The 24,614-nt window shown below is 42.0% G+C and overlaps 1 protein-coding gene and 1 long non-coding RNA gene across 4 annotated transcripts; one reads left to right on the plus strand and one right to left on the minus strand.

Moving 5' to 3' along the window:
- Positions 1-758: 758 nt before the first annotated feature.
- Positions 759-5,371, minus strand: LOC133125733 (uncharacterized). Its single transcript, XR_009708443.1, has 5 exons — positions 4,923-5,371; positions 4,506-4,564; positions 4,150-4,233; positions 1,724-1,797; positions 759-1,469 (listed from the first exon to the last, which is right to left on the minus strand). It is a non-coding gene; the product is annotated as an uncharacterized LOC133125733 (long non-coding RNA).
- A 526-nt stretch (positions 5,372-5,897) lies between these two features.
- Positions 5,898-24,317, plus strand: LOC133125820 (polyhomeotic-like protein 3). 3 transcript variants are annotated; one of them, XM_061237478.1, is made up of 12 exons: positions 5,898-5,958; positions 9,743-9,901; positions 11,841-11,967; positions 15,215-15,831; positions 16,918-17,131; positions 17,987-18,240; positions 18,556-18,697; positions 19,146-19,260; positions 20,255-20,393; positions 20,777-20,981; positions 22,911-23,092; positions 23,218-24,317. In XM_061237478.1, the coding sequence occupies exons 1-11, from the start codon at positions 5,920-5,922 to the stop codon at positions 23,057-23,059; spliced, it is 2,160 nt and encodes a 719-aa protein (XP_061093462.1). In that variant the 5' UTR covers positions 5,898-5,919; the 3' UTR covers positions 23,060-23,092; positions 23,218-24,317. The 3 variants fall into 3 exon arrangements, with proteins under 3 accessions (XP_061093462.1, XP_061093463.1, XP_061093464.1); XM_061237479.1 differs by lacking the exon at positions 5,898-5,958 and adding an exon at positions 8,466-8,755; XM_061237480.1 differs by lacking the exon at positions 5,898-5,958 and adding an exon at positions 10,692-10,753 and having other exon boundaries at positions 9,788-9,901.
- Positions 24,318-24,614: the final 297 nt, after the last annotated feature.

A 24,614-nucleotide genomic window follows, 5' to 3' on the forward strand; every position in this document is an offset into this window, starting at 1 on the left:
AACAAACGGCAAACGTGATTGATATCTAGCTAAAATAATATTTGGGGAACTGTATTCTTTAGTCAATGAAAAATTGAAGCAAAACATTCCGCTGCAGTGTCGTTCTGGCTTCTGGGTATTGTCGTTTTTAAATACTATAAATACAATGGTACACATACTAGCTAATATTTGTTCTGATTTTGACATTTCATAATAAGTTAGTTTTAGGTCGTTGTGCCAATTACAAATGATACCTTACTGCACAATTACTTTTCTGTTCAACACTTTTTGCTGGTTTAAACGGTTAATTAATGTGAAACCAAGGAGGTCACAGTCCTATAAACCTCTCAACCTAAAAGGTTGAAATATAGGAGAACCAAGTGTTGTTTTCGTCCCACTCAAAAAGTAGAAACATTTTGGTTGAACTATATAACTTTTTTACATTTGTAAATGTAAACCTCCAAATAGACAAGCTAATTGGTATTTGTCCTATTTGTAGCTGTACATAGACCGATAGATTAATGTTTATAACAGCACAAAACAGAACAGTTTTTGACACATTTTAAAAGATTAAATTAGTCTACTGGCCCATATGAATCCCTTATTGATGGTTTATAATTTACTTCTGCAAAATTGCAAGTGCAACTAAGCAGCAAAATTAACCATTACAAAACAATATGATACAACAATTTAAGATAACCACTGTACCACAATATAGTCTGTACTTCTTCAGTACATATAGTTGTAATTTTATTAATTATAATATTGTCATAGGTACAAATTAAGTAATACAGCACTTTACTTTCTTGTAAGCAAACTGGTAATTTTGACGAAACAAATGACAGAATGTTACATTCACTTGTAAATATCAGTGTCTCTCATACTTGTAGAGAGACCCCTGTATATCCTGTTTTTGTTCTGCCTTAGTGCTCAATTGAATAGTTTTGACTGAACTGGTAATGGAATCCCAATTAGGATTTAAGACCATCAATTAAAAAAGCCATTAGTTCTTTGTTACAATGGTGGGTACCAGGAATAATTTGTTCTCACAGAAGGAAACAAAGGTTCAGTAATTAGTGACATTTCAACCTTTTAGTAAACAATTAATAAGGTCAGCTAGTGAGCTTCACCGATTCCGATCATTTTTTCAATGCGACAATAACCAAATCTCTGGGCTGCTAAATAATGTATGTACCTCCTGAAATTTAACAAAAATGTTGAAAAATAATAACACAAACAGAACAGAGCATTTCTGAGCAAAACATTTACATACTGATTAAATTGTGGATACATATCATAAAAATCTTTCAGTTAAAGCTTTAGTACAAATAATTTGACCAAGTTTGAGAACTACTGGTATAAACCATTATCCACCCTGATGTACACCCTCTTTTTCCTTTTCCCGAGTGAGTACATTACAGTTAAACTTGCTATTAAAATCTCATTTATAATTTATGTAGGACAGAAGGTTTTGTCACATATCCTTTCACCTGCAAAAAAAAGATCACAAATCAAAGTTGATTCTGTTAATGACATAGATTGCCAAAGACTTTAGCAAAATAAAACAGGCAAATATTATTTAATCAATTGCTTCATTAATGTTTCAGTATGATATCTCTATACATTGGTTCATTTTAAGACTGTTGTGTGCTGCAGACTGTGATCTGATAAATAATAATGCAAATACATTAACCAAATATGATAAGCATGCAAGAGGCATGTACATAATTTGTCATAATGATACCTGTTTTTGCTTTTGACTCATTTGAATGTCTTGTTGTTGTTTATTCCTAACCTCTTCCAAAGTTAAGCATCCTCCTGAAATAGCAAAACAATTCAAAACTAATAATCAGGCCAAGAGTAACTCAGAAGACCCACAGTAACACCACACTCATTATTTGCATATAAACTACAGATTTAAATTACATTTTGTTACTGACATTTGGCATACTGTATGAAAATAGAAGACAATTTAAATCAAGGGACACTTTGCCTTTCATTTTAATAAGAGCAAAGTTAAAGAAAGCTTGCATTACTGCACCCTGCTGTGGGGATTTTCAGTATTACAAGTCTGAATTTTAATTTCGCCTGTCCTCCGTTTATGACGAAAGTAGTTAGTAGTTGGCCTAAAGTTGGAAAATACAACACATTGGGGCAGATCCAGAAGAAGCCTGATAGCTGACAGGATAGCAATGGAAAAATTATATATATATATATATATATATATATATATATATATATATATATATATATATATATATATATATATATATATATATATATATACAGTACCAGTCTGGGCATACCTTGCCTTTTTCTCCTTTTTCCTATTAATGTTTTATTTCCTCTGTTTGTAATCAAACAATTCATACATGGTCAAAGTGCAGATTCTCATATTGGTTTCACCATGTAGTATCTACAGTACTTTTTATACATAGCCCCGCATTCCAATGTTTGAGACAAATGAACATAATGTCAAATAAAATAGTCATGTTTTGTATTTGGTTGCATATTGTTTGCATGCCATGACTCCTTGAAATCTGTATATGTCACAGTATATATACAGTGGTGTGAAAAAGTGTTTGCCCCCTTCCTGATTTCTTATTTTTTGCATGTTTGTCACACTTAAATGTTTCAGATCATCAAACAAATTTAAATATTAGTCAAGGACAACACAAGTAAACACAAAATGCAGTTTTTAAATGAAGGTTTTTATTATTAAGGGAGAAAAAAAATCCAAACCTACATGGCCCTGTGTGAAAAAGTGATTGCCCCCCCTGTTAAAACATAACTTAACTGTGGTTTATCAAACCTGAGTTCAATTTCTCTAGCCACACCCAGGCCTGATTACTGCCACACCTGTTCTCAATCAAGAAATCACTTAAATAGGACCTGCCTGACAAATTGAAGTAGACCAAATGATCCTCAAAAGCTAGACATCATGCGGAGATCCAAAGAAATTCAGGAACAAATGAGAAAGAAAGTAATTGAGATCTATCAGTCTGGAAAAGGTTATAAAGCCATTTCTAAAGCTTTGGGACTCCAGCAAACCACAGTAAGAGCCATTATCCACAAATGGCGAAAACATGGAACAGTGGTGAACCTTCCCAGGAGTGGCCGGCCGACCAAAATTACCCCAAGAGCGCAGCGACGACTCATCCAAGAGGTCACAAAAGACCCCACAACAACATCCAAAGTTAACTTGCCTCAGTTAAGGTCAGTGTTCATGACTCCACCATAAGACGGAGACTGGGCAAAAATGGCCTGCATGGCAGAGTTCCAAGACGAAAACCACTGCTGAGCAAAAAGAACATTAAGGCTCATCTCAATTTTGCCAGAAAACATCTTGATGTTCCCCATGACCTTTGGGAAAATACTCTGTGGTCTGACGAGACAAAAGTTGAACTTTTTGGAAGGTGTGTGTCCCATTACATCTGGTGTAAAAGTAACACCGCATTTCAGAAAAAGAACATCATACCAACGGTAAAATATGGTGGTGGTAGTGTGATGGTCTGGGGCTGTTTTGCTGCTTCAGGACCTGGAAGACTTGCCGTGATAAATGGAACCATGAATTCTGCTATCTACCAAAAAATCCTGAAGGAGAATGTCCGGCCATCTGTTCGTGATCTCAAGCTGAAACGAACTTGGGTTCTGCAGCAGGACAATGATCCAAAACACACCAGCAAGTCCACCTCTGAATGGCTGAAGAAAAACAAAATGAAGACTTTGGAGTGGCCTAGTCAAAGTCCTGACCTGAATCCTGAGATGCTGTGGCATGACCTTAAAAAGGCGGTTCATGCTCTCAAATCCTCCAATGTGGCTGAATTACAACAATTCTGCAAAGATGAGTGGGCCAAAAATACTCCACAGTGCTGTAAGAGACTCATTGCAAGTTATCGCAAATGCTTGATTGCAGTTGTTGCTGCTAAGGGTGGCCCAACCAGTTATTAGGTTTAGGGGGCAATCACTTTTTGACACAGGGCCATGTAGGCTTGGATTTTTTTCTCCCTTAATAATAAAAACCTTCATTTAAAAACTGCATTTTGTGTTGTCTGACTAATATTTACATTTGTTTGATGTGAAACATTTAAGTGTGACAAACATGCAAAAAATGTATATATATATAGATATACGATAATAAACCTTGGAATGAATTGCACATGTTCTTACCTACTCTGCTGGGGGCGATAGACACGTAGCCCATCGCGCGTCTCAGTTTGAAATCCTCCAGAGCTGACAGCTCAGCCTTGGCCTCTGAAAAAGCGAATATGAACAGGCCTAATGTTTCAGTATAAGAAACCTGCTATGTGATGTTGTTGATTGTTATGGCGATGATGATAATGATAACTTCCACTACATTGCAGCCAAACAAACACCCGTAGCTATAGCGTATTAATAATCGTGTGAAGTCCTAAAACGTGGACACAATTTCACTGAGTGGTGACCCATTACTGCATACACATAATAGGCAAACATGAAAACGTTACAATTCTACTTCGCCTAGCGTTATAGCTGTAATAACTTACTTCGCTGTATCTCATTCCTTTTCTTTGCGTTTGGAGCAATAACCGTAAATGCCTCCTTACTGCGTTACAAGAAAAATAACGTTAGGATCCTCAACACATTGTAGCCCATATTAATATGCACAACTAAGTGACTTAGTTAAGTCTCGTTGTTGTGCCCTAAACTAAGTTAGTTAACTTAGCTACTGTCTCATAGATAATGAAATATGTTGCTGGTGTTAACAAGACATCTCTTGTTCAGTCGAAAGTCAGAAACCTTTAAAACATGACCTACAAATTACTTTTCAGGAGTTTATTTCGGATTTTAGACCAACTCACCCTAAATTACCTGTAGCAACAGGCTCTAACATAACTTAGTTGACGTTAGGCGATCTTTGCCATCAAAATGAGCGGGATAGGCTAATGTTACATTATTCCTACCTTGGACATTCATGTCCTGTTCTGTGTCGTGTTCGGTGCACATGCTGCTCTTTCTGATCTGAAGTTTTATGTTTTTGAGAAGCCACAGTCGTTTCGGTTTTCCTTTTTGCCCTATGGTCGACAAGTGTCTTCTTGGCTTGATGTTCGTTGCTATGGTGACACCTTTGACTACTCGATGACCTCTTTTCACGGGAGTCCGTATTTGTTTTCTGTTTAGTTTCTGAAGTTCTCACTTTTGTTTCAGTAGATCTAGTTTTCATTTGGACGTTTTTAGATTTAATAACATTTGCTTTTGACATCCTAACAACAGTATGCCTATGCACAATAGGTTTCTAATTTAAACTTTATCTAGCTAAGCATCAACGGTTAGACTGGTAGCCTAATGACCACCATCTAACTCAATTAGTCTAACAAGGCTATATTTTGGTTATGGCTATATATTTTTAAGATAGGCCTATGTCTGCTATTTTTCACGTCCCCATTTAAACTACTTTCCCGATTATTCCGCGTTACCAGCTGCTGATTCAGGACGTAGGCTAATGGCTAGTCTGGTTAAATTACACCTTGATGACGGTGTGAAGTTTCGCAAAGCATGGTGGGCGTTTATTCAACGTGCAATGCACACCTCCCGTCTTCATTATGGTGAGAATAGTTCAGACAGCAACTATAGAGGTCTTCCAGGCTGCAAACCTAGTTTAAACGCTGGATCAGGTAAACACAGCTTAAATATCGTGAAAAGAAGAATCAGGTCATTCGGCAGCAATCAGAAGGGGGGTAAAAAGATAGAGGCAAATTACATGGTCCGCATCAAATGAAAATGTCTGTTTGTGCAGAAGTAACAATTTGTTAGAGCTACCTTCTGCTATCAAACCTGGTATCATTTGGTAACATCAGTCAGCCCATAATCAAAACTTTATGGCACAGATTGAGAGCTAATCCCCCTCTCTTTCCTTCCTTACTGCTTAGCCCCCCAGGCCCACCAATCCAGAAGAGATGGATGGTGGGAGCTCCAGACAGACAGAAGGGTGGGGTTCAGGTGAGACAGACAGGGAGAAGGCCAGCATTCCCTCCTCTGGCAGCACCCAGGCACCTCCTACCTCCCCCTGCAGGTGTGCGCCTACTTATCCAGTAGGCGTGGTCTTTGGATTGTTCTGCTTATCAAACCAACATGCCACAGATGGACAATTACACTTTTTGTGCCAGAATGCTCACTATACATCAGCTAAGGTGGAAAAGTGTGGTGAGCATAGAATCAGAGGAAGATTTTGGTGGCAGGATAAAAGAACCAGGTTGGGAATTTAGCCAGGACACCAGGGCTTTGCAAGGAGTGTCAGGGGATCTTTAATGACCACAGTGAGTCAGGACTTCGGTTTAAGGTCTGTAAAACAGCAGTGTCCCCATCACTGCACTGGGGCATTGAGGGTAATTTGACCAGAGGGAGGATGGCCCCTTACTTGCCCACCAACACCACTTCCAGCAGCAACTTAGTTACATTACATTATTGGCATTTGGCAGATGCTCTTATCCAGAGCGACGTACAGTTGATTAGACTAAGCAGGAGACAATCCTCCCCTGGAGCAATGCAGGGTTAAGGGCCTTGCTCAAGGGCCCAACGGCTGTGTGGATCTGATTGTGGCTACACCGGGATTAGAACCACCGACCTTGCGCGTCCCAGTTATTTAACTTAACCACTATGCTACAGGCCCCCCCCCCCAGTTTTCTGGGATGTTTCTCTTCCAAGTACTGACCAAGCCCACACCCTCCTAGCTTCAGTCTTTTGGCAGGAGCAGGGTGCACTGAAATGTCACTAATTACTGAACCTTTGTTTCCTTCTGTGTGAACAAAATATTCCTGGTATGGCTGCGAGCAGTGGAGTAGGAGTATGGCTATGGAGTAGGTGGTGCTGTTTGTTAACTTGTGTAATGGTGTAATGTTATTGCTTGTTGGTGTTTTGAGCCCTCAGCATTTTTTTTACACCCAGGCAGCTGCTGCTTGTGAGGCACATCCTGCCCTTCAAGAACCTACCTTGCATTCAAACTTCCTTTCCTTTCTAACTGCTATGCTGGAAAACCGTCAAGTAGCCTCATGTAGCTTACATACATTTGCAAAAATAAAAGTTGTTTTTTAAAAGAAAATTTAACCCATGCGGGTAGGGTCTGCGGTGATTGTATCATACCAGGGGACCAGAAGCTCACAAGCTCCAGCTATTACCAGAGGTATTGCAGTTTATTAAGTCTCTTGTGCCAAAAAGCTAAATTCCCTGTTGAAGTCCATTCAAGTCAATTCAGTACTTTAAAATTCTAAATATTTTTCACACTTACCTAATTCATCTCCAGGGATTTTTTTCTGAACTACAGAGAATATTCTTTTCATTCCTTTCCTATTCATACCTTCATGTTTAGGAACCCAGTGTGAATGCTCAGGTACCAAAAAAGCAAATGCCTGTGTGCATGCTCTGGTGGCAGAAATGTCCCATAGTCAAACATCGCGGCCTCCATGAACAAACTTCAAGCGCCGTTGAGCAGTTGCCATTGGAATCCAGGGAACAGTTAAGCGGAAGCTGTCTCCAGGTGTACATCTTGATGGATCATACTCTTTCAGGGCAGGATGTGCCTCAGAGGCAGTAGCTGCCTGGAAGTCAATGCTAAGGGCTCAAAACACAAAAGAGCAATGTTTACTGCTGTTGTGCCACACTTCACTGTGTTGTGTGCTTTCCAGCCTGTGGAAACTCTGGCTCTGTGCTTGGTTGTTGGGAGGGAGGCTCTTGTCCCTCTGTAGTGATATACTCTTCCTGTAGGCGATCCAACAGGTGGTGCCACGTACACAAGGCATGGCCACACAGTGCTTGCAGCAGGTGTGTGTGTTTCTGTTGGTAATGGGTGAGAAACAGCTGACCTCTGCATGGCTTACTTCAGTTCTGCTTCAGCTTTCCTTGATTCCACTATCTGCTTCTCTCTCTGCTGTGCTTGAAACACAGGCCTTAACACAGATCATGTTCTGTCTGAAGTGTGAGCACGTATATTCAGTGTGTTAATAGAGAGAGGTATGCTCAAACTGTGGGCAGAGACAGGCATGCACAGTGTGTGAGTTGGAACAGCTAGCCTATATGCAGTGTGTGAGTAGACAGCTGTACATAGTGTGTGAGTAGAAACAGTTGTACAAAGTCTGTGATGAGACAGGTTTATGCAGTGTGTGAGTAGACAGGCGTACTCAGTGTGTGAGTAGAAACAGCTGTACATAGCCTAGTGCGTGAGTAGAAACAGTTGTACACAGTGTGTGATGAGACAGGTTTATGCAGTGTGTGAGTAGACAGAGGTACTCAGTGTGTGAGTAGAAACTGGTTTATGCAGTGGCTAATATGGAGAGGAAGTGGGGGACAGCAGGTGAGGTGAACAAGGCTGCATGTGCAAACATCACATCAAAGTCTATTGCAAGTGTCACATCCTGTCAGAACACATGCGTTTCTGTGTATGCTTGTGTGTGCATCTGTGCTCTTTGATGAGTGCGCGTTTTAGACTGCAGGGTCAGGAAACAGATGACAGATTTCTTTCTCCCACTCCTCTTCCTCTTCCTCACCCAAGTGGAGCATATCTCAGTCCTGCAGTCCCTCTCTGAGTTCGGTAGCTACACTCCCACTCCTCTAGACTCCTACACTCTGACCAAAAGACGCACTGCAGAGGTGCTTTCATGACACACACCCCTCTCCCCCCTGTGTCTATTGGGCCGGAGGCGTGACAGTCTCAAACCCACACTACATTAGCAGCATCCTGCTCTCAGACCAAACCAAAGACAAGCAGGTTTTTGGCTCCTATCAAGACATGAAGGATCTCGCGGTGAGTGTCTCTCCCAAAGCCTTTGGTAAAAGCTTATGGCACCTAAAGATTGCTTTGTCTGTCCTGTGGTTTAAGTGGTGCCGAAGTCCGTGCGATGTCTTGGCATAAGGAGACCCTTGTTTGTTTGCTGCCAGGTCTCAAATCAGCAGGTGCCACCCAAGCAGAAACACCACTCAGGAAGTGAGCAGTCAGAAAATGCAATGCAGCTGTTTGCATTTGTGAATGTCTTTCCAATGCAACAGGAAAAGAGACTCTTGGTGTACTTATTTTGTTTTTGTTTTGTTATGTTGAAGTGGTTTTGTTTTGCATGTTGGCACTTGTTTCTCATTCTCAGTTTTTCTGTTTCACATTTAAGGTTCTTCATTGTTTAATTCCCATGATATATTTGTCTTGATCTTGTGACCTGCAGAGATGTAGACATATAGTTCTATTGTTATCCTCCAGGGGTCTGTTCAGACACTTGATAGACACAGTCTAATTATGCAGGTGTGAAAAAATGCTGTAAAATAAGAATGTTTTCAAAAATAGAAATGTTAATAGTTTATTTTTATCAATGAACAAAATGCATGAACAGAAGTGAATGAACAGAAGAATCAATATTTGGTGTGACCACCCTTTACCTTCAAAACAGCATCAATTCTTCTAGGAATACTTGCACACAGTTTTTGAAGGAACTAAGCAGGTAGATTGTTCCAAACTTCTTGGAGAACTAGCCACAGTTCTTCTGTGGATTCAGGCAGCCTCAAATGCTTCTGTCTCTTCATGTAATCCCAGACAGACTCGATGATGTTGAGATTGGGCTCTGTAGGGGCCATACCATCACTTCCAGGACTCCTTGTTCTTCTTTACGCTGACCCCTTTTATAAACACAAGCACCAAGAACCGAGGAGCAGAGAATGTCAACTATTCCTCCAAACCAACTTCACCTTTCTCTTCCTCATGATGTCCTCTCTGTCTCCAACACCTGTTTGTCTCTCTCTCGCCCAGGTGGCACTGCCCCCCACCCCAGTGACAGCTCAGCCGGACAGCCACACACAGGTTTCCTGCTCCACAATCGGTCAGAGCTCGATATCCCAGCAGGCCTGGCAAGTGGGGAATGGCTCTTCCAGCACCAACCAGGCCCAGATTTATCTGCATGCACAGATGGTATGGAACAGACCCACCCCTCCTTTTTTAATCCATCCATGCAAATAAAGGAATACAGACCTTCCCCCTTCCAGTAACTGCTCCAATAGTGCTATAATATATTGGATATAACTGACAGTTATAATGTAATAAGTGTTACCACAGTCAGTTGTGTGAACTATTGATTAAGCCATAATCGCCACCATGATTAGCCTTGTGCATGCCATAGATTATAATGGCACTTATATATAGTATTGTTGTATTGTATTGTATTAGATATTGTATTGTATTGGTGTACTTTGGGTATTCTAGCCAATGGTATGCTAGTTCGTTAGTTGATGTATTCTTCAAGGGTTCCAATTGTATCTATATGGTCACGCTAGGACTCAGGAACCGTACTGTCCTCTAGATTCCTCATCATACTTGTCCCTGTGTTCGATTTGCACTTTGTTGTACATTTCTCTGATAAGAGGGTCTGCTAAATGCCTGTAATGTAATGTAATGCCCCAACTTTTGGAGCAATAGACAAAAGGGTTTAAGCCAAGGGTAGGTTATGTTGTTTTACCATGAAAGTGCCCTGCTGTGGGTAAGTTGTAGATTAACCTCAGGCATATACTCACTGAGCACGTTTCTTATTTTACAGTCTTTGCAGTTTTATTCTTCACATCGTCTCCCAAGCTCTGTCAATCTCTGTCATTCTCATTTTGGTTGTTCTCTTGCTCCACTCTATTGTTTTCATTACTTGTCTATCGGCCTCTAATTCTCTTGTTCTCTTCACATCTCTCTCCTTGTCCCTCCTTTTTTCTGGCAGTTGATTCTCACTCCTGACCTGCCAGTTTTCTCCTCCATCTTACCCGTCCCCCCTCCAGACAGGTGAGCCAGTGCCAGTTGGGTGTGGCTTCAGGGAATTTATGTGTGTGTAGGGGAAGTGTGGTTAGATGAGTGACAGCAAGAGCATTTTCAGCAGGCAGTGAAGTATCAAGATTAGATACTTGAAGTACGGACATCCAGAACAGGATTTTATTAATCCAAGGGTGTGAAACAGTGATGTCCAGTCCTATCCTGGTCAGTTCCTTTTAGTGTGCCGGACGTTAGTAGCATGTCTTGTGTTCTTTAAACCTTTTCACTTTGCCCCCCCAGAGGGCAATTTCCACCTATTTTGTACTATGTATGTTTTTATAAAGCTTTATGTAGCGGCCTGTAGCGTAGTGGTTAAGGTAAATGACTGGGAGATGCAAGGTTGGTGGTTCTAATCCTGGTGTAGCCACAATAAGATCCGCACAGCCGTTGGGCCCTTGAGCAAGGCTCTTAACCCTGCATTGCTCCAGGAGAGGATTGTCTTGTGCTTAGTCTAATCAACTGTATGTCGCTCTGGATAAGAGCGTCTGCCAAATGCCAATAATGTAATGCAATGTAAAGCATGCCCAAAGTGTCCAAAAAGCTCTGCGAAAAGGATTACTCACCCAAACACTTTCTAACCAATCTGCATCACATTTAAAATAGAACTTTATTTCAAAATTAGGTTAGTCCCATTAGCCAGTACAATTACGGGTTTACCTATAGCAAAACCAAATCCTGTAATTACACACATCTGTATATTCTTTCTGCTATGTGAATGCAGTGATATTCCTAAATTGTCTTTCACCTGAATATTACACATTACACCTTGTTGGAAAGGGTAGGAAACCCCATACAAGAAGCATGCCATGTTTTACATTATTCCGCGCTGAAATGACCTAGCAATGCATTGACTGCTGTTCTCGCTAGCGGAGAGTCTTTTTAATAATTTGGCGTCGCCGTTTTGCAGTTTTATTATGTCACAGTCTTTGTATGATATAATTATGAACATAACAATAATTTGAGATGTCAACAACTCAATGACACGGAGTCAAAGTGGACAGGATTAATTCTAATCCTTTTCTAAGGACCAATTGCTTTAACTTGCCATCCACCCCTTCAGGAGAAAAATGAGGCCCAGCAGACCAGCCATCCTACTCCACAGAGTGTTCACACCAAGGCCCCTGCACACCCCAGGATATTCCCGTGCACTCCAAAGTCCACCCAGCAATCAGACCCATCCAAGAAAGGTCGGACTGGCAGCAAACCTTACATCAATACACTTACACTTCATCCCAGATAGCCTCAATCAAGTTTTTAACTGAAACGTGGTGTATTACTTATTGTTACTTTATCTAAAGAAATGCTGAAAAAAGTTGATCTTTTCTACTGAAACGCAAATGCAGAAAACAAAAACAGAAAATAACCATGAATATAAAAAAATATATATACATACATATGCAGTACTGTGCAGTAGTCTTAGGCACCCTATACTTTATTATATATATGTTTCTTTTTTTGTATGTGTTAGTATAAAAGAACACATTTCAGATTTCCAAATATTTATTTTCCTAAATATTTCATTTTACAGAGACATTTACATTTTTGTATTTAGTTTTAACATATTACTGCAAATGACTACTTTTTACATAAAAACGTGATCAATGCTGTCTGAGATCAGAAGCAAGGAGCCAACCAAAGAACTGTGGTAAGTTCTCCAACATGCTTGGAACAACCTCCCTGCTGATTGTCTTATAGAACTGCAGGACAGCGTTGGCTATCTCAGAGAAGTGATGCAGTTTTAACGCCGAAGGGTGGTCACAAAAAATATTAATTTGATTCAATTTTTAACTATTCAGCCAAATTACTAAAATGTAATGTAAAATGTATAGTACGTTTATTTAGGACCTTTCATTGAATTATTTTTGAAAGAATCTTATCTATACAGAATGTTAGACAGGTGCCTAAGACTTTTGCAGAGTACTGTAGGTAAAATGTCTTCAATAATTTTGCGGGGGAAACTAAGGATAGCTGTTCAGACTAGGCTAAAATATTTGTAAGGGATTTATCCTCAGTCCTTCTACAAGATGGACAATTTTATAGAAATATGTCCCCCCTAGTATACCAATTGTCTCATTGTATTAAACTTATTAAAAATGATCAGCAATTTCCTGTCCATGCATAGCTTGTCTGTCTATTCAGTGATCTGCCTTTTCATTTTACATTACATTACATTACAAGCCATTTAGCAGACACTCTTATCCAGAGCGACGTACAACGATGGGGCGACATGGCTCAGGCAGTAAGAGCAGTCGTCTGGCAGTCGGAGGGTTGCTGGTTCGATCCCCCGCCGGGCTGTGTCAATGTGTCCCTGAGCAAGACACCTAACCCAAATGCTCCTGATGAGCTGGTCGGGGCCTTGCATGGCAGCCAATCGCCGTCGGTGTGTCGGTGTGTGTATGAATGGGTGAATGAGAAGCATCAATTGTACAGCGCTTTGGATAAAGGCGCTATATAAATGCCAACAATTTACCATTTACGAAGTGTGAAGATGACCTGAGAGGACAGTACGTTTCCGAGTCCGAGTCCATACAGATACAATTGGAACCCTTGAAGAATACATCAACTTCCAAACTAGCATACCACAGTTGGCAGTTAGAATACCCTGAGTACAACAATACAATAGCTAATACAAAACACAACAATATCTATATAACTATATAAGTGCCATTATAGTCTATGGCATATATAAGGCTAATCATGGTGGCGAGTTAGGGAGGGAAAGGTGTAGCCTGAAGAGATGAGTCTTCAGTCTACGCTTGAAAGAGGTCAGAGACTCTGCCTTTCTGACTTCTACAGGGAGGTCATTCCACCACCGTGGGGCCAGGACAGACAGCAGTCATGAGCGAGAAGTACAGTTGTGGCGAGGGGGGGGCACCAGACGGCAGGAAGTGGAGGAACAGAGGGGTCTTGCTGGTGTATAATGACTAAAGTGCCAAATGACAAAAATGTGTATAGGTCTTGATAAGTGATTGAACATATACAGGGGCTGATCCCTTAACTGCCTGGTACGCGAGCACCAAAGTTTTAAATTTGATGCGAGCCATAACAGGCAGCCAGTGGAGGTTGCTGAGCAGGGGGGTGACATGTGAATGTCTGGGAACATTGAATATCAGATGGGCTGCAGCATTCTGCATCAGTTGTAGGGGTGAGAGTAGGTGGTGAGAAAGGGTCGGATTCTCCGGATGTTGTACAGGAAGAACCTGCATGCCCGGGTCACCGTAGCAATGTTCCCGGAGAAGGACAGCCTGTTGTCCATCACCACTCCAAGGTTTCTTGCACTAGGGGGTGAGGTCACTGTGATATCCCCTAGTGAGATGGAAAAATCGGAGAAGGGAGAGGTTAGAGCAGGGATGAAGATTACCTCCATCTTACTTGGGTTGAGCTTTAGATGGTGGTTGCCCATCCAGCTCTGGATTTCTCTCAGGCAGGCGGAGATACGGGTAGAGACCTGTGTGTCCAATGGGGGGAAGGAGAGAAAGAGTTGGGTGTCATCGGCATAACAATGATATGAGAGGCCATGAGTTGTTTAAATGGAGAAGAGGAGGGGTCCGAGGACTGAGCCCTGGGGGACTCCTGTAACAAGGGGGCAAGGGGTTGACACTCTTCCAGCCCTGGTCGCCTGGGAGGACCGGTCAGAGAGATAAGATTTAATCCAGTCTAAGGCTGTGCCACAGATCCCTGTAGATGCCAGGGAGGATAGGAGGATGGAGTGGTTGACCATATCGAAGGCTGCAGAGAGGTCAAGAAGTATCACAACAGAGGTGAGGGAGGCTGCTCGTGCAGCCTGACGGGACTCATTGACGGAGAGGAGTGCGGTCTCCGTCAAGTGGCCAGGTCTGAAGTTGGACTGGTGGGGGTCCAGCAGGTTATTCTGTGAGAGGAAGGAACAGAGTTGTTTGGAGGCAGCTCGTTCATTGTATTTGGATAGAAAAGGAGGGAGAGATACCGGACGGTAGTTTTGAATGCAGGACGGGTCCAGAGTGGGTTTCTTTAGGAGTGGGGTGATGTAGGCCCTCTTGAATGATGAGGGAAAGCAACCAGAGGATAGAGAGGAGTTAACAAGGGAGGTGACAAATTGGAGGATGTCAGGCGTGATTGCCTGAAGGTGGTTTGAGGGGATGGGGTCCAGGGCACAAGTAGTAGGGCGGTGGGAGAGCAGGAGGTAAGACACATCAGCATCTGTAAGGGGACAGAAAGAGGAGAAACAGGGGGCAGGCACAGAAAGGGAGGCAGGCACAGAGGTGGTCGCGAAGGTGCTGCGGATATCTGCAACCTTCTCGTCAAAAAATACTGTGTATTTGTGTGTCTATGTGTTTGTGTTTGTGTGTGTGTGTGTGTGTGTGTGTGTGCGTGTGTGTGTGGACACGTGTGTCTGCAAGTGGGTCAATATGTACACTTAATTACTCAGATAATTTCTGTATATTGCTATTTCAGGACTGTGCTCTCCAATCCAGTCACACACCCTGATGATGCACAAGCTGCAATGCAAGCTCAGCCACAAGATGGCGCACTGCAGCAAGCTCCTCAAACCAAAGCCCGATGGGGGCCAGAGGCTGGTTCAGTCTGTTTCTCCCCAGGCTGCTTCACAGGAAACTCTACCCACCTCCCCCCTCTTCTCATCCAGTCAGACCCCATGGATCCCTGTGACATCTGTGTCTGAGGTCCAATCACAGCACTTCACTGCCACACCAACTCTTCTTTCATCCTCCTCTTCCTCCGCCAAGCAAAGTGCGCTGGCCTCTCAACACGAGGCCAGTGCCGCTTCCCCTTCACATGACCCTGCCCACAAGCCCCCCAGTCTTTCCCCTGCTCCCTCCTTAGCAGCTTGCATGGGCTCCCAATCTGACCCTAGGGCCACCACATCCTCAGCCCTTGAACTAAGGCCCCTATCTTCAGTGTCAGGGCAGGGGCAGACAGATTGGATGCAGTCCTCTATGGAGACCCCAGCAGGCAAGACGCTGGTCCAGGTGCCTTGCCAGGACCTTCCACCTCCGCAAATATTTGGCAAGGACCTGCAGGCCCATTTGACAGCTCCTTCTGAGCTCCCAAAGGTGAGTCATCCAGCCCTAGCTACTTTCCTTCCCTCAGTGATGGCTGAAAGGCAGCTGCTGCCTCCAAGACTGCAAACAGCGGGTCGGCCAGTGGGTCCATCAAATCTATCTGTCACTTTGTTAATGTACCTCTGCTCTGCTTCTGAGAGCAATAATTCATGTCTAAAAATGGGCAGTAATGTGATCATTCATTTTTAAGATACAGGTTAATTTAAAAACATCGATTTACATTTTTCATATAATTATATAATTTTATCATAATAATCATCATCATTACGTTTAAATTTTGAATTAATTTCATGCTTATTCAAACAATTGAACTGAAAAACAACACAAGCCAAACAACACAAACAAATTAGAATTCATGAATGAATACTTATACACACAAATGACCTTAAAAATAAAACCTGATATACAAAAGCAATTCAGGCTGTTGGCCTTGCTGAAGGCTCCAACAGTGGTGATTCAGCTGGGAATCAGATCAGAATCTGCAATTCCTTCCCCAACCCTCGACTGCTTATGACCCTCCTACCTTTCTCAACTCCTGGTCCTCATTTTCTCCCCTCTTTGATTCTGTCACCTTGAAACTCCTCACGTCCCACCGCCCAACCACCTGTCCTCTTGACCCCATCCCCTCCCCTTCTGCAATCCATCTCCAGTCCCGGTCAGCTCATGTCACCTCACTTTTCATCGCCCTCCACTGGCTGCCTATCGCTGCAAGCATCCGCTTCAAAGCACATTCCAAGCTGCTAAGAGGACTGCTCCACTTTACATCCGGACTCTATTTGCTCCCTATACCCCAGCTGGACCACTCCGGTCTGCCAGCTCTGGTTGCCTTGTGGTCCCCTCATTATGAGCACCTGGTGGTCAACTGCACGGTCACACCTGTTCTCTGTTCTGGTTCCTCAGTGGTGGACTCTAGTTTTGGTATTTACGCGTTTCATGCTTTTCACTTGTTGAGGAACTTGTGCACTTGTAAGTTTTGGATTAAAAGTTCCTGCAAAATGACTAAAATGTAAGGCATTTCTTTAATATTTCTGGAACAGATAATACAAAATCACTTATAAACATCTCTGATGTTTTCAGGACTTATCCACAAAATATCAAATGGTGTCATTGCATGAAATGGACACTGGAGAGCAGGTGCAGCCAATCTGTTTGGCGTGCCCAGGCAATGAGAAGATGACGGACCTCATGTACTCTCCAGCTGCAGACAGTACCCAGATACTACCCACTGAGCTGACGCCTGCTCATCAGGAGGACAACTGTAGAAACACCCACACCAACTTAACCAATACAGGTACCTTAAGTCGTTGACCTGACTTAACAAGTCAGCTGTGTATTGTTAATAAATTTAGGCTTCATTATCACAGATCCTGCAAACAGGATTCTAGATAAAAACTTAAGCATGTACGAAAATTGCATTAAAGGCACACTCAGTAATTTCCACAGGACATTTGGTTGCTTTTCCACAAAAATTACGTAGATGGCAACTAAGTACCTTGGTGGATCATGTTTCTTGTATTATTTAATGTCTTGCACTGGTATCCCTTCTCCCGGAACAGAGGGAGCAACGAAAACCAACAGAATTAAAGCCAAAACAAAATAAAACAAAATAAAACAACCCTTATTAATTACCCTGGAGTTAACGAGGATCAGGTGGAAGCAATGATCCTCAGCCCTCAGGCGGTAACAAGGGGTATTACCTCCCACCATGACATTAAAGGCATTTCAGTATGTTATTTATGTTTAGTTGAGTCCAGGTATCAGTCAGTTTTATGACTGAAGAATAATTTATTGTTAGTTGGATCTAGATCACTGTAACTAAGAAAGCTGCCTGGAATTTGTTGAAGGACACAGATATTACATCCAGTCTTGAACATACAATGTAATAATGCAAGTATGATTCCAACAACTCATTTCTTTCATAAGGAATATTCAGCAGGTTAAACTCAGAGGGTATGAAATAAAAAATAGCTGTTCAGAAAAAAGCTTAATCAAACGTAATTAAATCCAGCAGTAGACAGTATGTGAAATATTTGGGAAATATTTGGTGATTATTGTTTTAACACATTTGTGTCAAACACATTCCAGCAAAGGTCTGCAGGACCTGAGTTGGAAGCCTTTGATCTTGTCCTTTGTTCTGGGCCCATAGCTGGCAGCAGGCAATCAAGCACAGAGAGAATAACTGACAACGTCCAACCAGCACACTCCTCTGCGAAGCCCCTTCACACAAGCTCTTCCCAAGATCCCCTCCCAACTGCCGGGGTACCAAGCAACAGCCTGCCCAATCCCACCAGTCACCTGGGGCATCCTGAGAGCCAGCTCCCCCATGCTGTCGTCCAACCCCAGGTTCTCATGCATCTCATCGAGGGCTTCGTAATCCAGGAGGGGCTGAAGCCATTTCCAGTATGTTCACCACATAAAATCTGCAGGTTTCCTTCTGAAAACCATGAATCACTGGGATAAACCATGTGACCTCAATATGTCCCTTGAAGGGTATAATGTGAATTTTCAAATCATGAATACAAATAATAAATGGACAAGCATTTCGGTCTTAGGATACAATGGGGAGTAAATGAATGAGAGCAGCTTCGGGCAGCAGAGCAGCTGGGTTAAATGGTAGAACCTAAAGGCTGGTTATGGGATTGGAAGTTATTGTAGGTTTTTGTAAGGAGTTCTTATGACATGATGTCCCACTTCACCCCCCAACCCCCCAAAAAGGTGAACCGCTCCTCACTGATGGTGGGGCAGCTGGCCAAACATCCTGAGGCCTTCCTTGAGATGACGGGGAGTGAGGTCAGCAACCCCCTCATGTACGCCTGGAACTCCACAGATACCGACATGGATGACCTGGCCACGGACGGTTAGTTCCCCTCAGATGCCATCACCTGCCATGTTCATCACTTCCCATATTGTTCCATATGCTTTACAGTGCAGTCTGTGTGTATTTGGACAGTGGTAGGATTTCTGTTCTTTTGGCTCTGTACTGCAGCACATTGGATTTGAAATTAAACAATTAATACGTGGTGAAACTTTCATTTCAGGGTATTTTCATCTATATTGGGTGATCCATGTCGGAATTGGTAGCAATTGGACAGTTGACTTCTCAGATGTTTCTGATTAGTCAGTATTCAATTGCTAGGCTTTTGATTTCCTTTAGTCTGTTATTGGTGTTTGTGAACATAAGGACCAGACTTGTTTCTTGGTTTCTTACTACTTGTCTATCACTTGTCCAAATTCACCCACATTACCCTTTTATCTCTGGTCCTCTCCCTGTCTCTCTCTTTATCTCTCTGCCTCCCTCACCACAGATGGTATGGATGAGGTGCAGGCAGACATGTTGCACTGTGAGTTCTGTGGGAAAAGGGGCTATGCCTACACCTTCCTCAGGTCCAACCGCTTCTGTTCTACCACGTGTGTCCGAAGGTGAGCTCTGCCCCTGCTGGAGAACTGAAGCCATGCCCAAGCCTGGGTCGTTCATAGAGTTTGAACCCAAAACTGCAACATCTTAGGATGTTTGGGAGATTTTTAAAACAATATTGTAAGGCTTAAAAAAGAAATTTTTAATTCAAAGGAAATCTGAAGTTGCCCACAATGGAACTAGCACATGCACAGCCATATTCTTTGGCATCTCTTGATGATGTCAGAGAAATGGTTCCACTGCGCATGTGTTTAATGTTCACAATGCTGTCAGATAGGCTCTGGCATCAGAAAAGCCTGCAAATACACTTTGTGTTCATGTTTCTCTTTTAGGTTTGTAATAGCATGCTTCATGATTTTCCATGGATCTTAGCTGTATAACATTTTTCATTTTAAGAAACACTCAAATGTCCTTAACATGCTAATTCTGCTTTAAGGATTTGAGAAAGCATGCTGATGAAGACAGGCCATCCTAGTTGACTCCACTATACAGAATATACACTTACTGAGCACTTTATTGTACACCTACTTATTAATGCGATTATCTAATCAACCAATCATGTGGCAGCAGTGCAATGCATAAAATCATGCAGATACTTGTCAGGAACTTCAGTTAATGTTCACATAAGTGATCTCAGTGATTTCGAACGTGGCATGAATGTTGGTACCAGGTTTGAGCATTATTTAAGTTGGAACATTTAATTGATGCTTTTCTGATGAATAGAATGTTCAGAGAGAAAGCTCTGGTGTAAAATCCAGATATGACCAGCTTGAAATTATTTAAAAACATAGCTTGAGCTAGTCAAAACATATTGAGTACGGAACTGGTCTGAACTGGTCAACCAGCTACCTGTTTCAAAACCTAGCTTGAGCTGTTTTTTCAGTAGGGAGTGATGGGATTGAGAAAAAGATCGAGAAATAGACTGAAAACGGGTGTGTGAGGGAGGCTGCAGACTCTACCCTGCTCTATCTGTAACCCTGCATGCTCCACCATTCTCAGGTTTAACGTCAGTGACACCAAGCGCATCAGCACGCCGAAAGCCACTCGAACTGGCCACTGGAATCGTGGCAAGGACCGCAGACGGGGACGGAGGCCCAGCAGGCTGGTGGGCGGCTCCAGGGAGTGTTTCCTCCGACAGGTACATCTGTCAAAATGCCCGGCCCATAACAATTATGTTATTAACCTGTGCGAGAGGTTATGGCATTGGAGAGGTTATGAATGCATCCTACCTTGCCGAGTTATTTTGGGGAGTGTCAATCATTGCATTACAATAATGGACCAGGATTCCTATAAAGACCTGGGTCAGGTATGTAATTGTTTTGGTTTTAAATACTTTTCTATGCTTTACTGAGCTTGTCTGGTTCATTGGAGCCTATGAAATATTCTCAAAAAGTGCAAACACCACCTTCTGGTCCTCTCTGCTGGCTCAGTTTGACCAGAAAACTGCCGAGCACAGAAAAAGTATTTAAATCCAAAACAATTACATATTTGATCCCGGTCTTATCCTACACTGTGTTCCAGACAGCCCAGAGCACTGGCTGGTGGCCGTTGCAAGCTGAAGAGGAGGACGACCCTCCCATTCCGATGACAACCAGACGACGGCGGCAGGCGGAGCTGGAGCGGGAGAGAGAAACAGCGGACAGCGGTGGGAGCCCGCCCACCTCTCCGTCCATCCCTGCTCTGTGGACCGTGGACCAAGTCTGCGCCTTCGTGTACACACTGCCAGGTGCGCCCTTGCATGCTTGGCATGCTCACAGCAATGGAAAACTGACTCATCTACATTGCGCGTCGTTTCTGTTCAAACTCTTTGTTCTTCTCTGGGGGCGACATTAGCTCAGGTGGTAAGAGCAGTCGTCTGGCAGCCGGAGACACCTAACCCCCTAAATGCTCCTGACTAGCTGGTCGGTGCCTTGCATGGCAGCCAATCACCGTTGGCGTGTGAGTGTGTGTATGAATGGATGAGAAGCATCAATTGTACAGCGCTTTGGATAAAGGTGCTATATAAATGCCAGTCATTTACCATTCTCCTGAAAAACGGCACAGTCTGTTGTTCATTTCTAAATTAAGTAAGTTTGATGGAGCAATTAATTTCACTGAATACGGGTCTGGATTTCAAATCACTGTCATTTGTCAACCATTAATTCTGTGTTAAAGACAGGGGGTTGAAGGGTTTGTGCTAACAGAAGCAAATAAGTAAGTGATATTTATTCTTTTGAGCTTTGTGAACAAATTGGAATACAGACATGCATTCAGAATGATTGACTGAGTGTAATTAGTTGTTCAGTGGAGCCTTGAGTAATTTAACCAGTAAAGGAGCTTATTTGAGACAGCTGCTCATTTATTTAAATTTAGTTCAAGTGCCAATAAACATTATCTTTAGTAATGTTCACATTACATCTGAACTCTTAACTTGCCACTCTTAACTCTAAATAGGCAATTAAAAAAGCAATAAATGAACACAGATTAACAGACTACTTTTAATTAGAGAGAATGATTTTAAGTCAAACTGAAGTAAACTTCATTCAAACTTCCCCAGCAAGGAGTAGGGGATTCCTCAGTGGTGTGGAAAATTCTTGGCCATCTAATTAGTTTAATCGGCTTAATTACCTCCCGTTTGATGAGTGTGCAACGTGCAATGCAGAGGAATGATCATTGATCGCCACTGCTGATGTAGCTGTATAACTGGGAATAGCCTCCAAAGAGCAATGTCTTTGTTGTTTTCTTTTTTTAATTTAAGCAGACAATCCACACTTTTAGAACTTTATTCAAAGCAGAGAGGGTTACAGATTGAGGTAGGATTACAGTACAGAATTCATATACTGGGGGACTCAGTTACTGTTTGGCTTAAGTTGTCTGCTTGGAGTAATAGTAATAGTGTTGAGTCCCTGGCTCATTAGATAGCACTCTAATATTTGTCCTTAAATAAGGTTGTAGAATACAGAGAGCTTAAAGTCTAGAAAAGTTCCTCCTCTATTACATTTAAAAAGTCCTTTATTGGCAATAACTTATGGAACATTCTAATTTTAAAATAATCTGTTCCAAAAACTTTTACATTTCATTTTAAACTCTTATTTGCATTTTGTAATGTATAATAATAAATTACTGAAGTTAATTTTATTGTACATAGAAACCATTTGAAAGCCAAAATTCTAGTCAAAAGAACAAATGCAAATGTAGGCTGTAACTGTAATATGCTATTTTGTAATTCTATATTCTTTATTATACAGCAGTTTGTTCAGACCTTTCATTGTGATTGGCTGAGAGGCATTTGAAGGAGTGACATTATGACACGATAAGTCACTCCTAACTTGGCAAAACCAAACCTCTATGTTTACATTCATTGCTTAATTCATTGTATCAGAGATATTCAACGTAGTAACTGTTCAAAAGAGCTAATTGCTGTCGTAAAAATGTTATAATTACATATATATATATATATATATATATATATAAATGTGTTGGTAAAAATAATACTGTACATGAGAAGGAGTGACTTGCCGTGAGATGTTGTCTCTGATCTACAGCACTCTGCCTTGAGTGACAATATCTCACTCCTTCTCATGTACAGTATTTTTGCATAAATAATAATTTATGAATGAGAATTTTTAGAAAAAAATGACTGACCATCACTACCACCACTCTGGTCTCCTTGCAGGTTGCCAGGACATTGCTGAGGAGTTCCGCTCACAGGAGATTGACGGCCAGGCCCTGCTGCTGCTAACTGAGAATCACCTAATGAGCATCATGAACATTCGGCTGGGGCCTGCACTCAAGATCTGCGCCTGCATCAACTCCCTCAAGTAGCCCTAGCCCAGTGTTCCTCACTCCTTGATCCTGGTGAGCTGCAGGGTGTTACGGCTTTTGTTGTTTCTCAGTACTTAACTGATCAATTAAAGTGGTTCATTACACAGATTACTGACCTCATCTGGTTTTTTGGGTGTGAATTGCTTCCTGATATTAAGGTTGAAACAAAAACCAGCACACACTGCGGATTTCAGAACCAGGACTGAAGAAGACTGCCCTAGCCGAGGAAGACTGCCCTAGCCGAAGAGAGAGACAAACCTCCTCATCCTTTGCATCCTCACCCCCCTGTCACACCAGAGACTCCTACAGTTGAAATCCCTCAAAATGCTCCTCCTCTCACACTGAGGTAATGTGTGAGACTTGGCTGGAATACTCTGCTTATGCATCAGCTGAGCACTACAGAGAGAGGGCATGTCCGCAAAGGAAGGGAGGGAGAGGGAGGATGACAGTGGGAGACAGAGAGAAAGAGAGGGTGTGTGTGTGCGTGCGTGCATGCATGTCCACATTTGTGTGAGTGACAGAGTGAGAGAGAAAGAAAAGAGATGGAAAATGTGTCCACTGGGAACGTAAGGCTCCTCAGAGAGTGCAGGTCTGTAGACAAAGAGCTTGCCCTGCTGAAACAAAATCCTTCATTTTGTCTCAAACTTTGTGTTTCAACAATCAAGACATTAACGCCTGGTGCAAACACATCACAGCATTACTTACACCTGAAACAGCGGCCACAATGCAGTAAGGTATGACCCCTGTGTTTCTCAAATGTACAACTCGCGTGCAATTAACTGTTTTATACACATTTGAATGAACAATTGCGATGAACAACTTTTGGATCCACTTTTGGGTCTCAGTTTACCACTTTAATTATACCATTAATCCAAACTGCATTGGTGTCCATCTTTCAGAAATAGCCACTGACTCTCACTAAGTGTTTACCTGTAAATATTTGTGTACATTCTCAAGAGAAAACAAGCATTGAGTTTCTGCAGTGTTGAGTGTGCTTTCATTCCGAAAAATGTAATAATATTTTGATATTTAGCTGAATCTTTTATCCAAAGCAACTTAGTTTGATTCAGACCAATCATGCATATTTAAAAAACATTGCTATTCCCCATCTCTTGCCCTTCTGACGTCAAGTGTCAAGTAATACAATATTCTCTCTCCCCATGAGGCTACCACCACTTATTCTAGCAGGTGACTCATTATGGGATTTTAGTGGATGCATTTCGACTGCCTTAGCTATATTTTGTCTTTGATATGTATTGCTCTCCAACAATTGAAATAAAGTATTTTTATTATAACCTCTTATTTACGGAGTAATTTATTCCTGTACTCAGAAATAAGGTCAGTTATTTTCTGTCTCTCAGCTTGCCGAAAACGAAAGCACGAGTGCACATCAATCTCATCATATAAATTAAAGGGGTCATTTATCGCATAGAATGTGCTGCTAGTTTATACCGCGTAAATGTTTCCCAATCTTTCAAATCAATGAACTATGTCAACGGCTATTTTAGGAATGACTTTACACCTAGTAGGGAGTAGGTGTAAATTTTAAGTTACA

The sequence above is a fragment of the Conger conger genome, chromosome 4 (assembly GCF_963514075.1).
Source record: "Conger conger chromosome 4, fConCon1.1, whole genome shotgun sequence".
In the NCBI taxonomy this organism is placed as follows: Eukaryota; Metazoa; Chordata; class Actinopteri; order Anguilliformes; family Congridae; genus Conger; species Conger conger.

Bases quoted from the DNA above. Each gene is read 5' to 3' on its own strand.
- LOC133125820 (XM_061237478.1), top strand. From the start codon at position 5,920: ATGGTGGGAGCTCCAGACAGACAGAAGGGTGGGGTTCAG. The intron at 18,241-18,555 runs GTATGTTCACCA...CCCCCCAAAAAG, and splicing joins AGGGGCTGAAGCCATTTCCA to GTGAACCGCTCCTCACTGAT. The intron at 20,394-20,776 runs GTACATCTGTCA...ACTGTGTTCCAG, and splicing joins GGGAGTGTTTCCTCCGACAG to ACAGCCCAGAGCACTGGCTG.